The sequence below is a fragment of the Trichechus manatus genome, unplaced genomic scaffold, assembly GCF_000243295.1.
Source record: "Trichechus manatus latirostris isolate Lorelei unplaced genomic scaffold, TriManLat1.0 scaffold00014, whole genome shotgun sequence".
Lineage (NCBI taxonomy): Eukaryota > Metazoa > Chordata > Mammalia > Sirenia > Trichechidae > Trichechus > Trichechus manatus.
The window spans coordinates 27,534,155-27,549,487 of NW_004443950.1; the positions used below are offsets into that span (position 1 = coordinate 27,534,155).

General features: G+C 54.7%; 1 protein-coding gene across 3 annotated transcripts in view; it reads right to left on the minus strand.

The window, feature by feature from the left end:
- Positions 1–322: 322 nt before the first annotated feature.
- The window catches only part of ZNF423 (zinc finger protein 423), a 327,816-nt gene continuing 312,805 nt past the window's right edge, over positions 323–15,333 (minus strand). For all 3 annotated transcript variants that reach the window (XM_023726976.1, XM_004371639.2, XM_004371640.3), the window contains one exon: positions 323–900. In XM_023726976.1, coding sequence (XP_023582744.1) covers positions 871–900 — 30 coding nt within the window. In that variant the 3' untranslated portion in view covers positions 323–870. The remainder of the gene's footprint in view (positions 901–15,333) is intronic.

Genomic DNA, 15,333 nt, shown 5'->3' on the forward strand with positions numbered 1-15,333 from the left:
CCTGGCTTCTAAGGCGCCTCTGGGTGGGTCCCAGCGGCCAACCTTGCAGCTCGAAGTTGACTGCTTAACGGGCTGCACCACCCAGGACTGCTGTCAGGTCCCCCTCATCGCCTTTCCCCGGGAAAACATCTGTCGTGGGCAGGTCCCCGGGGTTTGCCCAGGAACACAGGTGATGGCAGCCCCCACACTGCCCGGGCTGGGGGCGCAGAGAACCAGGCAGCCACATGATAATCGCATAGATTCCCTTTATTGAACGGTACTAGTTACTGCAGTCAGATTAAGCCACATTTAAACGCAGACCATCCAGTTGCACTGAAACTGATTCTATTCATCACATTTTAATCACTGTCCGGTGAACTGGCAAATCCAATCAAAGCATTAGTCTTTAATTAAAAAATTAAAAGGAAATATTCAGACAATAGCCAAGCAATCACGTCACAGAGCACAATTACCTAGAACTGCAATTAAAAAGTAGTTAACTGAAGGGGAGAGAAACAAGAAAAGAAGAAGCAAAGAAAAAAATCACACTAATCCTTTTTTTAAAAAACTATCAATATAATACATGAAGGAACAAAGGACATAGCCTCAAAAAGCGGGGTCTCTAACTCTAGAAATGTAGTCTTGGGCAGAAACTCTAAAAGCACGCTAGCTGTAGCAGGACAATAAAAAATACTGAGCATGGAATACTTTTAATCTCTGCCATTAATATTCATTTCCAGCTGCTTATAATAGCAGCGCCTCATGGCCAAATCATTAGAGTTTTACATCTGGGTTGCAAATGACACTTTGATTGGATGTAATGTTCAAATGGCCCTCCCCACAGCGTCTCCGGCAAGCCTTCTGCGGAGAGGTGTCCTGTCGCGCGGTCCCTCACTGCGCGTGCTGGCTCATCGTGTGGTTCTGCAAGACGAAGAAAGGAGACGCGTGAGGGCAGAAGGCTGGCGAGCGTACCCGTCCCCTCCCACTTGGTGCACGTACGCCCACGGCCGCAGCAAAGCGGCTCGATTAGGGCAAAACAAAATGCAACAAGGAAAAAGTGCTCTGGGGACGCAGCTGCCGAGACGCCACGTTGATTTGGGGCTGGGGGATCCGTTCCTGTTATTGTCAACCTGGGCTCCCTACACTTTTTTTTTTTTTTTAGACCATACTGGTCCTATCACGGGGACTGGCTAGGTGGGGCCAAGGGGAATGAGGGGAGGTGGCAGGAGTTAAAACACCCCTGCTCCCCCTCCATCTCCCTTTGCTGTGATGATTAGGAGGAAATTATCTCTCTGGCTGCCTGCAGGCCTCCCCCTGCTGCCCTCTGTCCTCCTCCCCGGCGGCTGCTTGGAGCCTAGCAGAGAGAGACGGCAGATGTGCCACGAAGCTCGCAGGCCAAGAAACACTCGAGTGGGCACAGACGTGCGGAGGCAGCGGGCGGCTGTGGTGCCTGCGGCCGAGGCAGGGGACGGGTCACCAGGCAGGGAGGGCGCTGGGAAGGGCCTCGGCGGCTCTGAGCTGGGAGCCTGCCCAGTCGTCCACGTGACGGTGCTCAGGCCTGAAGACCGGACCCTTCTGCAGTTTGGCCAAATCCGCTAGGGAATCCAGGGCCCAGGTGGGACCCTCTGGCCACACGGTTCCCTCTTGCCACGGCCCAAGGCATTTTTCCCTCATGCCAGCCAGAGCTGGACAGCAGTCTGTTTCCACCAGAGCCTGAGCCCAGGGCTGGGGGTGGGATTTGGCCTCCACAAGCTCCAGTCTTTTTGTTTCTTCTCAGTGGCCCGTGTTCCGAATTCAGGCCGATCTCATCAAAGCCTCAGGTGGCGGTCAACCTCGTGATAGCTGGGGAGAGGAGAGCGAGGCCACCGGGGAGACTCGGCCCTGTTTTGGGGGGGCCCACCACCTCCAATCTCTGGAGCAGCTTCTTGTTGTCGGTCCGTTTTGTTTTTGTCTGTGTACCCCGTGCGCTCTTTAACACGTGGTCATTTTATTCTGACTAGAAATAAAACATGCTTTTTCAAATAATAGCTACACATTACAAGAGTTTACAATTTAGAACTGAAAATCTACCCTCATCTCATTTTCAAAAAATAACCAGTCCTAACAGTTCAGTGTGTTACTCCAGAATTTTTCTCCTCGTTTTGTGTACACTTGTTTGTTTGCTTTTAATATTTTTTTTCTTTCAACTTGGGGAGCAGCTTCTTACGGACCCACCTGCCTGCCCAGACCTGGGCACCCAACTGGCCATGGAGCACCTCTCTGGAGGGGTGCCGCCAGCATGCAGCTCTGCCAATGACCACCAGGGGTCAGACGAGGCACTGGCGTTGCTCTCCCGGGCTCCAGGTCTGGGCTGTGATGCCCAGGGCTTCCCTGGGAGGCCTAGGGCCCAGGGCAGAGATGGGGGGCCTCCCTCCTCCCTGACTCCCCAGAGAGGCTCTCTGCGGCAGTCCCTTCCCACCAAAGGCACTGCTGCTGGACCCCCGGGCCAGCTCATGACCAGAGAAAGGCGGCCCCGCACTCCATCCTCACGCAGCTGATGGGTGTGGCACGTAGCTCCAGCCGTGGCTGCCCTCCTGGCCCAGAGTCTCGCAAGCCCTCCTGCCCCAGAGTCTCGCAAGCCCTCCTGCCCCAGAGTCTAGCAAGCCCTCCTGCCCCAGAGTCTAGCAAGCCCTCCTGCCCCAGAGTCTAGGAAGCACGCCTGCCCCAGAGTCTAGCAAGCCCTCCTGCCCCAGAGTCTAGCAAGCACACCTCTGTGTCGCCGCAGGCATTTGTCTCTCTGCATCCTCACAGCAGCCTTACAAGGTAGGAAGTCACAAGGAAAGGAAACGAGGTTCAGCGAGGCTGCGCTTAACCAGCCCAAGGCTACCAGCTAGGAAAGGTGAGTGCTGGAACCCAGGCAGCTGGAACCCAGAAGAGCCAGGGGCTTCGGCAAGAAGGCAGACCTCCCGCTCTGTGCCCTGCAACCTGACAGGCACCCAGGCTGCGTCCACTCCCACTCAACACCAGACGCGGGCACGGGCTCTGGGGAGTGGTGTGGTGTCTTGGTCAGGGACCTGGACCACAGGTACCAAGCAGGTTGTCTGAGGTCACAGACGGGATACAGGTGGTGTCCACGGGAACCCCCACCCTCAACCAAGGCACAAGAGCAGGGACAGCAGACGGCCCTTCCAGACTTGCCCCCACACAAACCATCCTCCTTCTAGCTTCCAAGCCTTGACTGATTCAGCTCCCATCTTCTCTCCCCTCCCTCCAACCAAGCCACCCTTTAAGTCCTCTAGGGGTCACGTTCCCATCCCTGCAGCCTCCTGGCAGCACCGCCAGCCCACCCCCCACATATCTACATGGCTCTGTAGCTGCAGACATGGCAAACCCACCCTGTGCAAGACTGGCCTTCTCCCCTGAGCTGCAAGCAGCTTCCTCTCTTGATCCCACAGCACCTTGTTAATTGTGGGGGGTTGGGAGCAGGAGGAGGGGCCCTGGTGGTGCGGTGGTTAAGAGCTCAGCTGCTAACCTAAAGGCCGGTAGTCCGAATCCACCAGCTGCTCCTTGCAAACCCTATGGGGCAGTTCTGCTTTGTCCTGTAGGGTCACTGTGAGTCGGAACCACTCGGTGACAACGGGTTTCGGGGAAGAGAAGGGAGGCCCTGGGTGATGCAAACAGCTCATGTTCAACTACTAACTGAAGGGTGGACGGTTCAAACCCACCCAGAGGCACCTTGGAAGAAAGGTCTGGCAGTCTGTTTCTGAAAGGTCACAGCCTTGAAAACACTACGGAGCAGTTCTACTCTGCACACATGGGGTTGCCATGAGTCAGAAGAGCTTGGTTTGGTTGGTTAAACCCTGAGGTACAAAACGCTTCAACCAGTTGGAAATTCTAAGTGGCAGTCTACAGTTGGGGTTTTGAGTAAAGTATCCATTTATTCACAGACAGTTAACACAGCTCAGAAGTCACCTTGCTACGCAAAGCCCTTTGAGCAGGCTGATGTGACTGCATTAGTTCACTGTCTGTGATATTTACTAGCCGTCTACTTCTGAAAGAGCGCAGCCATTGAAAACCCTAAGGAGCACAGTTCTACTCTGCACACGTGGGGTCAGCGTGAGTCAGAGTTGCCTGGACAGCAATGGTGTGGGGAGGAGGAAGAGGAAGGAAGTCAGGACGTCGAGACATTCACAGCGCTTTCTCCTGCTCCCAAATTATAGCTTCTAGCGCCTGGCACAACACAGACACCCGGCTTGTGTTTCTGAATCAGAGCAATGGTAAGTAAATGTACGAGTAGGATTTAGCAACGTGGGAAGGAGAGGGTGTTCCAAGAGGAAGGAACAGCAGAGACAAAGGCACGGAGGCTGGAAAAAGCCTGGCAAGTGCAGCCCTTGGGGAGATGCCGGCACAGAGGCCGCATGGAGGGCCGGTGGACCTTTGGACTCTGGACAGCAGAGGCTGGGACACCAGTGAACATGGACCTTGTTCCACGGGCAGCAGAAACCCAGGGATGGTATTTGATTTCCACAAAATCCTCAAGGACCGCCTATCCCCAACATGGGGGAAGGGGGTGTCTGGATGATGATGTCGCCCCTTGCCAGGACGCCAAGGTCAGGGCCAGTGTGACATGCGTGGTCAGTGGCTCACTCTGGGGCAACTGGCCGCAGAAATCCTGCAAATGGAAACCCTCTCCTCAGATCACTGGCTCAGGAAAGGGGAGAAGAAATGCCGCTTCTCAGATAAAACCACAGCGGGCAGGAGCAGGTGGTTCTTAGGTTAGATTCAAGAAAGAACTTCCTCAAAGAGGGTTCTGAGACTGTCAGGGAAAATGTCCTTCCCTGAAGCTCTGCAGGAACAAAAGCCCAGGATATCACAGCAGATGGAAACACTGAAACTTGGTGTCCAAGGGAGCGGGCAACGCACATTCGGCAATGTGCTATTAAATACCCGCTGGGTGCTGGGCTCCGGGGTGGGCACAGTGGGGGCCAGGGAGAGTCCAGCTGGGCCCACCCCTCCAGGAGCCTGCAGCTGTGGGGGCATGCAGACACCCCACTGTTTGTGTGGGGTTAAGGGGGCAGACGGCAGTTCACGGAGGGCAGGCCAGGCAAGGACACCCAGGAAGTGTGGAGGGGAGGTGGAGAGGGTGCTGGGGTATCCAGGTGTCAGACGCCCCTTGTCTCAGGTCTGGCCAATCTCTCAACGCCTGTGCTGAGTGACTCCTGGCAGCGTTGACAATGCGCCCAGTTCTATAACCCTAAAAGCACCCGCGGCTCTTCCCCAGGGCTTGGAGCTCCGGCTGGAGGGGCGGGGAGCTTCATCAAGCCTTCTTAAAGAGCTCCTTCCACCCGGCATGGTTCTCACAAGGGCATTTTGGCTTAATGTCTATTTCTCTGTTTATGCCTGTGCTATATTTAGCCCTTTTGGAGAAGGAAGAAAATCATTTTTTAAAGGTGCGAGCGATCCAGCAGAAGAACACTTCCCAGCACTATAAAGGCTGGGGATGGGGGAGGGAAGGGGAGAGGACTGGAAAGTGCCCAGAGGGGAGGGCTGGCAGCCACGGCGGGCCTCTCTGCCTGCCAGGGAGACACAGGTGCGGGGCAGGGAAGCAGGTGAAGAAAATAAAACTGGGGCACGGGAGGCGCGGGCGCGGAGGCTGCGGCCGTGATGCATCCGCTCGCAGTATCGTGTCTCTCGGGGTGGCAGGCTTGTTGGGAGGGCCGCGGCCACCCGCCCAGGGACACAAGTTAGTGACCGGCGACAGGATGGCGTGCAGTGGGCACCCAAGTGCATATGCTTTCAGATGCACTCTCTGGGGTTCTAAGGAGACCCGCAAACACAGCCCTCTCTCCTGGGAATTCATGGGCGCTCAGGGGCTGGGCCCTCTGTCATGCCCTTGACCCCTCCAGAGGTCCAGCATTCACTGATGTGGTCATTCATTCATTCGTTCGTTCAACGAATCCTTTGTGCATCCTGCGGGTTGACAGCCACCGTGCTCCTTCTGGGAATTCAGCAAAATGATCCCGATGCTCAACCTTCCAGCATCTGCACTGGGCTCAGAGGGACAGAGCCGGGCCAGGGACCATCTTTCCGACGCACCCCACACCCCTGAACGGGCCAGTTGGAGATCCAATGCTGATTCTGCCACCCTGTGGCAACTCAGTGCCCCTTCCAACACAAGCTCACACACACATACTCACCCACACTCACACTCATTCACCCACACACCCACATTCACTCAACCACACTCACTCATTCACCCACTCACTGTTATACACACACCCGCACTCACTCACCTGCACACTCACGCTCATTCACCCACACTCACACACCCACACTCACCCACTCACGCTCATTCACCCACACTCACACACCCACACTCACCCCTCACGCTCATTCACCCACACTCACCCACACTCACACCAGCACACTCACACTCACCTGCACACACTCATTCACGCACACACCCACACACATACCCACACACTCAACTACACACCTACACTCACACTCACTCACCCCCCATGCACACACACACACTCACCCACACTCACACACACTCACCCCCCATGCACACACACACACTCACCCCCCATGCACACACACACACTCACCCACACTCACACACACTCACCCCCCATGCACACACACACACTCACCCACACTCACACTCACACCTGTGTGCTTCTTTGTAGTCTGTAACCCCGGATGTCTTCCTGAGGTCGTAGCTTCACTTCCTGTTCCTTGACCTGGATGGGGACCTGTCCTCCAGGGTGGGGACCTTGCTTGGTCTGTCCCTGACCTCCACCCACCACAGTGTCAGGCGGGAGGGGACTAGAGGTGCTTAAGCATACTGGCTGCCCGGGGGCATGGGAAACAGTGTCCATGAAGCACCCTGAGATGCAGGGGCAGGCCCTGGAGAGGACCTGTCAGCACTGGAGGTCTCTCGGATATCATCAGCTGCGGTCCTTGTGCTTCCGATCCTGCGATGACAGGATGCCTTGCAGTCCTAGCACCTCACTGAGCCCTCAGCAAGTGCCCACTCGAGTGAACCTCTGCTCTGGGCAGTCCCCAGCGGACAATGACGTCAGTGGGCTGGACGGGCTCAGTCCTGGCTCTGCTGCGTCCTCACCATGTGGCCTCGAGCAAGTTCCAGGACCTTTGAGGGGTGGGAGCCCTCTTGCTGAGATGCCACGAGGACTCAGGACCTCATCCCAGAGGCCGGCAGAGACCAGCGGCTCAACAACCCTCCATCAGTGGTGTCCATGCGCATCCTCCTGACCTCCTGGGGACCTCTGTGAGGGAGGTCTGTCTCTGTCTGCCCCCTGGGGGCACCCCCCGAGGGCATGCAGTGGGGACCTCATTGAGGCTCAATGGACTGATCAACTGCACCCCTCCCCGCCCCTCCTGTCAGCCTGACCGTCTAGGAAATGCACGCCCCAGGACTGGCAAGGCCCCGGGATTGCTGTGGGTGGCAGGACCCTCGCATGGCCTTGCCCCTGGAGCAGGAGGCACTGCCCCTCCCCGCAGCCCCCTCGCTAGAGCCTCCACACTCACCAATCACTTTCTTTCCCTTCCTCTTGGGAAACAGAGTGAAATGTCTGGTGGGGAAGGGAGCCTCAGGGTCACTCCACAGGGGAGGGGAGAGGGGTGCACTTGTTCATTCATTCACTTACTCATTTATTCATTTACTGGTGGCCACGGAGGGCCTCCACACCAGGCCTCAGGTGGGCACCAAGATACGGATGTGGAGAAGCTCCAGCCCCTCCTTTGAAGAGCTCACAGTCCACAGCGAGGGTGGGGAGACAGACTCAGAGACCCTCACCCTCAAGAGGCCGAAGAGAAGGACTCACTCCTGGGGAGCAAGCCTTAGTCCCTGCGGCAGAGGAAGGGTGCAGGGTGCTTAGCCCCTGGAACACCCCACCTGCCCCGCTCTCCTGGCCCCACCTGCAGAACCCACTGGGCTTCACCTTGCCCCACACGTCACCTCCCTCTGGTTCCTGTTGGGGAACAAGCTGTGGCCGACCCCTTTTCTCCCCCACTGCCCCACCGCTAGGCCACTCTCTGGCGGGCTCCTCATGAGGCAGGCTGTGTAGAGCGCTTTCTCCAGGGTCAGGACCAAGTCTGGGAGCCTGTCCTGACCCTGGGGGAGATTTGGTTTGCAGGTTAAAATTGCAGCAGGTTTAAGCTAAGCAAGGATACAGTTACTGTTACTGTTGCCGACAAGTCGATTCCGACTTGCGACGACACTATACGGCAGAGTAGACCTGCCCCACAGGTTTCCAAGGAGCAGCTGGTGGCTTCAAACTGCCACCATTTTGGTTAGCAGCCTGAGCTCTTAACCACTGTGCCACCAAGGTTCCAGGGGTGCAGTGGGGCTCTGTTATTTGTTCATTCAACGAACACGGAGGCTGGCCCTGTGCGGACATTGGGGGATAAAGATGAAGGCACATCTGGCCTTTCACAAGCTCACCGCTGATGGACGGGGCGAGAGTTCACAAGAGGGTCTCTGGAGAGGGGACTTGTCACTGGGAGAAGCTAAAGGAAGAAGCTGCCTTCCAGCTGTCCTGTGAGGATGGCGGGGTGACGATTTGTGCTGAGGGGGGCGGTGCAGAGATGGCTTACCGGGGAGCAAGAATCCCTGGTGATGGCGCGGAGCTGTGAGTGAACTGAGCGTGCACGGTGTGCCCAGCCTGGCTCTCAACACTCCACCCACGGCAGCCCGTAAGCCTCACGACAGCGTTGTGAGCTAACTACTAGGATTACTCTATTTTACAGATGAGAAAACTGAGGCACAGAGAGCTTAAGTGGCTTGTAGGTCCCGTGCTGGTAACAGCAGTGCCAAACTTGCACCCTTGCAGTCAGTCTGCAGAGCCCGTTCATAACCACGCGCTGTTCCGTCTGCGAAATGTGAAAAGCGCAACATATGTTGGGGGAACAATGAATAATTCAGTTTGGCAGAGGCACAGAGTATGTGCCATGGAGACGGGCTGGAAAGGAAGGCAGGGGCCTTATTGATGAGGCTCCTGGATGCCAGACGAGGCAGCTTGCCCTTAAATCTGGGCCATAGGGAGCCATCGAAGATATTTGAGCTGCGGAGTTACAAGGAGTGGGGAGAAGATCACACCTCCAGCCAAAAACGGGTGTCAGCAGGGCCTTGGACGGCTCTCCGTCTTCCTCCCCTTCCTTCCCCCAGCCCCTCTCCAGCCCTCCTCCCCAACACACACAGTGTCTTTCCCCTTGGGCAGGGCACAGACCCAGGCAGCCTTGCTTCCCCTCTGTGCTGTGCATCACCTGGGCAGCCCCTCTCTGCTTGTGAGCACTTATTTTTAGAAGCGTTTGACAACCGTCCAAGGGTCTGAGGCGAACAGATGGCCTGTCTTAGAGGCTCGTCTGCTCGCTAGTTTGCACTTCTGACGAACGGTCAGCGTACTGGAGAGTGCGCTGTAAACAGCGCTGAATGAATACCCAGAAGACAATTTAGCTAACGCACGTCGCGGAAATTGGGGGTGAGCGATGGCTGAGGCTCCCTCTAAATGCCTACCCGGTGACGCAGCTGCTCCCCTGGGACCGGCTGTGACGTGGGTGCACCCCGTCTCCCTGGTGGCCCCCACCCAGCAGGCGGGAGACTGTCCTGTTTACACAGGGGGCAGGGGCAGGGCTGCCCGTGTGGAAGTGATACCCCTCCTCCGTGAGGCTGGTGACCCACTGGCTTCAGATAAAACCCTGGAATGTCTTTCCTCCGAGGCACAGGGAGCGCTGCAGCTCCTCGGCATGAGGGGACGTCCGGGGTTTTCCCGCCCCTGCCTCCCACACAGCGAAACCGGCTGTCGTCTGCCACTCCCGAGCGGCAGGAAGTGAGCAGTGCCCCCACTTAGCTGGGGACGTCTGTCTCTCTTGTCTTAGTGTGCCCAGAACTCCTGGCCTTGAGGGAGACACCGACTTCCAGAAGCAATGAGGTTTTTTGCGGGGTCTGTGATGCACTCGGCTGCTAACCGAAAGTCTAGAGGTTCGAGTCCACCCAGAGGCACCTGGGAAGAAAGGCCTGGCAATCTACCTTGGAAAAATCAGCCATTGAAAACCCCGTGGAGCACAGTTCTACTTTGACACACATGAGGTCTCCATCAGTCAGAATCGATTTAACGGCAAGCGGTTTTTTGCGTCTTTCTTGCCGAGTCAAGAGCAAGAGCAGATTCAGAGAACCTCCAAGTTACCGGGAGGACGAGCCGAATGCAGACAGCCTCCCACCCAGACCGCTGGAGGTTTCTCCAAAGGGGCCGACCAGGTACGGTTTCTCTTGTTCTCCTCACTGGTCCAGACAGGGAGAGTGTCCCTCTCAGAACCCCCTACTGCCAGCGCCCTGACCAAAGCAGGTGGACTGGCAACAACAAGTTCCATGAGCAGGAGACATCTCCCTCGTGTGAAAACGTGGGAGAAAAATGTTGTTTTGAAAAAAAGCCCCATAAATTCCCTAGGGGGCTGGTTCTGTGCTGCTGTGCTTTGGAAATAAAGCCCCCAGAGGGTAGGTTATTAGGAGGGAGCAAAGCCTTCTGTTAGGAGCCCGGCCTGTAAACAGGCTCCCATTCCGAGTCACCCAACAAAACAAGGGGCTAATAATACCTGCCCCGAGGGACAGCAGCCTTGGGAAACAGCACTCAGAGTGCAAACGCGCCCCGTCAGCCTGTTTGTGGGCAGAGACTCGCAGGTGCCATGGCGGTTTTGCTACAGCCGGCAAGGGAGAGCGTTATGGCTACTGTCATACGCAGAGAAAGGAGAAATATTTCCAGCGATGCCCAGAGACGAGCCCCCGCTTCACAGCGGCCACGGCTGACCCTGAGTCTTGAGTTAATCCGGCTGCCACTGCTGCTGCTGTGTCTCCAGAGTGGGGGTCCCTGGGGGCGAGGCCCCTTGGGGAGGGCGTACCTAGCAGACTCAGGACTAAGGATCAGAATCGAGGTTCCAGCAGCGGTGCACCAGTGACCACGGGCTCACTTCTGTGGGCTGTGCTCCCCTGCGGGGTGGGCATGCTGCATCGGCCCCATCAGCCTAATGGGTCACTGGGAAGCTCATTCTAACAGCCTGAGCCAAGCGCCTGCTTGGAAGCAGCTCCTGGCAGTTCACCACCAATGTGAATTAAGACACAGTCCCTTCCCTCAATGCGCCTGCATCAGACCCTAAAAATCTGCTGACAACCGGCTGCTGTAGGGACCGGAATCCCGGCCAGCACAGGTGCTGCCTATTGCAAAGCCTTGAGGAGAGCCCAAGTGATCAAAGGACATTAAAACTGGTGCTGATCTTGTACAAGGCAAGGTCATGGAAGCTCCACAGATACATGCAAACTCCCTGTGGGGACCATGGTCTCGGGGAACATCTAGCTCAATTGGCATAACATAGTTTATAAAGACAATGTTCTACATTCTACCTTGGTGAGTAGCGTCTGGGGTCTTACAAGCCTGTGAGCAGCCATCTAAGACACTCCTCTGGTCTCACCCCTTCGGGCGCAAGGGAGAATGAAGAGAACAGGATACAAGGAAAGATTAGTCCAAAGGACTAATGGACCACAACTACCACAGCCTCCACCAGACTGAGTCCTGTACAGCTGGACGGTGCCTGGCTACCACCACCAACTGCTCTGACAGGGATCACAGTAGAGGGTCCTGGACAGAGCTGGAGAAAAATGTAGAATAAAATTCTAACACACAAAAAAGACCAGATTTACTGGCCCGACAGAGACTGGAGAAACCCCAGGAGTGAGGCCCCAGGACACCCTCTTTGCTCAGTGATGAAGTCACTCCTAAGTTTCACCCTTCAGCCAAAGATTAGACAGGCCCATAAAACAAAATGAGACAAAAGGGGCACACCAGCCCAGGGGCAAGGACTAGAAGGCAGGAGGGGACAGGAAAGCTCATAATACGGAACCCAAGGTCAAGAAGGGAGAGTGTTGACAAGTCATGGGGTTGTTAACCATTGTCATAAAATACGTGTACTGTTTAATGAGAAACTATTTCTTCTGTAAACCTTCATCTAACGTACAATTTAAAAAATCTTTTTTAAAAAGTTGTGTTGGGTGGATGGGCTCCCAAGACCCCAAGAGGGGCCTGTCTCCCCACCTCACCCACATTTGTGCCATATGACCCAGCAATTCCACTCCCAGGCACATGCCCAAAAGAACCAACAGCAGGGACCCAGGCACTTGTACACTCATGGTCACTGTGGCATTACTCACAGTGGCCAAACGGTGGAAACAACCCAAGTGCCCACCACCAGAAGAATGGATGAACAAAACGTGGTCTATCCGTACAATGGAGCATTACTTAGCCATCAAGAGAAACGAAGTCCTGATGTGTGCTACCACATGGATGAACCCTGAAAACACCATGCTGAGTGAACTCAGTTACAAAAGGGCCAATACTGTCGGAGCCACTAACGCGAAACAGCTACAAGGCACAAATGCATAGAGACCAAAGTCATCAGTGGTCACAGGGGGAGGGGAGGGGGACGTGCTCTTAGGGGGCACTGAGATTCTGTTTGGGAAGACAAAACATGTGGAAACAGTGGTGACGGTTGCACCACACAGGGAATGCCACTGAACTGTACACACAAAAACGGTTGAAATAGCAAATGCTTTGTAATATGTACTTCACCACAATAAAAAACAAACACACACATCTGTGGGTCACAAAAGACAACGCATACGGCACACCTCGGGAAGACTTGAGCATTCCATCAGCAGGGGTGCCAAACTCACAGTGAGTGTTTATCTAATAAAGAAGAACAAGTGAACTCCTAGAGCTCTGTCTTAGTGGGCAGGACTCCTCAGACGAGGTCTGGACAGAGGCCTCAAGCTTGAAGGGCTGGGGTGCTCTCAGAGTTACACTGTAAACAAGTGGGGCACAGGCCAGTGCAAGGCAGTAAGGCCTGGCGGGGACTGTGGCAATCCACAGAACACACGCCTGGCCTGAAGGGGGCAGCCCGCTTCAGCTCCGGGCAGTGACTGCCACACGGAAGCTCTGGTTTTAGGGAAGCTGGAAATCTAGATGTGTATACAAAATTACTCAATGTTTGAGAGTACTATCAGGCTGCCACAGTGTGCCCTTCACCAAACCATAAGCCCCCGGAAGCAGAGACCTCATCTGTGGGCTCCCTGCTGTACCCCAGTGCTGGCTCAGAGCCTGACACTGAGAAAAACTGAGAGAATATTTCAGAAGAGGCAGCCTGCATTGTAGCAAAGCAAGCCTCGGCAACAGAGTGGGAAGATGAGGGGAAGAAAAATGGTTGCCGCTTCTCCACACCACCCCGCCCTGCCCAGGACATGTGATATTTTTTTCTTAAAATTGAGAGAGACCCTAGAGTATAAGCAGGACAGGCAGGGGGTAGAAAGGTCAAATTCTGCACCAGGAGCTGAAGCGCTCAAGGATGTTCTTAGCTGCTCTCTTCCTGTCTCTGGGCTGGTGGTTGCGCAGACTGTAGCAACAAGATGCTGCCTGTGTCGGCCTTGGGTGGCTGAAGGGAGCTACAGCATCCAGGGGTGGACATGCCACCAGCCAAGAGCTGCTGACATCGGCTGCAAGGCCTTCTCCGCCTCTGTGATGCTGCTGGCCGTGAACGGGGCCTCCCCCACCGTGCCAAGCCGCAGAACAGGCGCCCTGTAGAACCACAGAGATGCCTCAGGCACGCTGCTGGAAGACCCCAGTTGCAATTGTTTCCAGCTCGGGAAGACTAGGACCTTAAGCGTTTTCAAATGCTGCTCAATGAAATTGTCTGCGTTTCCTCTGGTACTACCAATGTGGGGTTTGTGTTCTGCTGCTAACCAAAAGGTTGGAGGCTCAAGTCAGCCCAGAGGCACCTCGGAAGAAAGGCCTGGTGATCTACTTCTAAAAATTCAGCCCTTGAAATCGCCACGGAGCACAGTTCTACTCTGATACACATGGGGTCACCATGAGTCAGAATCAGCTCTATAGCAACTGGTCCTGGTACAGATCCCTAGTGGGCGTGTGACAGCGAGATACCCCTGCAGACACTCAATATTGGCTGTGTCTAAAAAAAAAAAAAGATCTTTCTGACTCTTTCTAGGCCTTTACAATGTTAAGGATTTATTGATTATTGTTTGACGAGCAAACCAAGCTCCACATATAGTCACCATATTTCACGAACTAAAAATCAGGACAAATAGCCAATAGCTGGGATGGAACATTTGAAACCAGGGCTATTCTGGAAAATCTAGGTCACGTGGTCGCTAATTATACAGAACACATATGTTCAGGTCGATATTCTAACCCAGTGCTTTCAGATTTTATAAATGATGTTTTAAAATGTTGACCGTACCCCACATCTACTTCCTTCCATAGTTTCCCTATAAGGGAAATTTTCCCATGCCCTCAAAATTCCTGGAAAATTAACCCCTGCAGTGGAGAGCTATTCCCCAGAAATTCTGAGGGGGGCCTTCTCAACAAACATGGTACTAACACGGACATGGCGCGGCCCAGTCCCTCTCACTAACAGACCCCAGGCTGCAGGGCCAGAAGTTCTGAAGATGGACCTACTTTGCTGTGATGGATTGTGTGCATCCACCAATGAGCAAAACTGCAACTGAGACCAATTATATTTAATGATCGCTAGGTTCTTGGAAAAACACTTAGGTGCACACCCTTGCCCATCCAGACAGCGAGTCCAGCTTGGCACAAAGCAAAGGGCAAAGGCTAATCCTCGCCACCTAGAAAGGCCAGGCTCCATGGCTGCCCACTCCTCTGAAGCTGGTCCCACAGATGTGGTGGAAGAACACTGTAGGTTAGCCTGAAATGCCTTGTCTGCCCTCTAGTATACACTCAGCTTCCAACCAATATGCTGGGCTGATCTTCACTGCCACACACCTGCCCCACCACGACCAAGCGGGACTGCCTTACGCCTTCCCTTCCAACACAAGGCAGGACTCACTGGCTTTCATGAGGCAATCCAAGAATCATTTCTATGCTCTGTCCTTCCTGTCCCACCAGAGGTGTGTGTATGCGTGCGTGCGTGTATAGATACATGTGCAATTTTAGGGTAAGGAAGGGATGGGTAGCTGTTAAACATGGAACTCAGAGTATAGGAGGAAGGGATCATGAAAACTGTGGAGTTCCTGGCACTTTATCTAGCACTCAATACCGATGGATAAGTAGGTGGATGGATGGAGGAATAGATGATGGATGAGCAGATGGGTAGAGGGGTAGAGGTATAATGGATGGCTGGAGAGATGAGTATATGGAGAAAGGATGATGGATGAGTGGATGGATAGATGGATAGATGGATGGATGGATGGATGGAGAGATGAGTATATGGAGAAGGGATGATGGATGAGCAGATGGATAGACGGCTGGCTGGCTGGATGGATGGATGGAT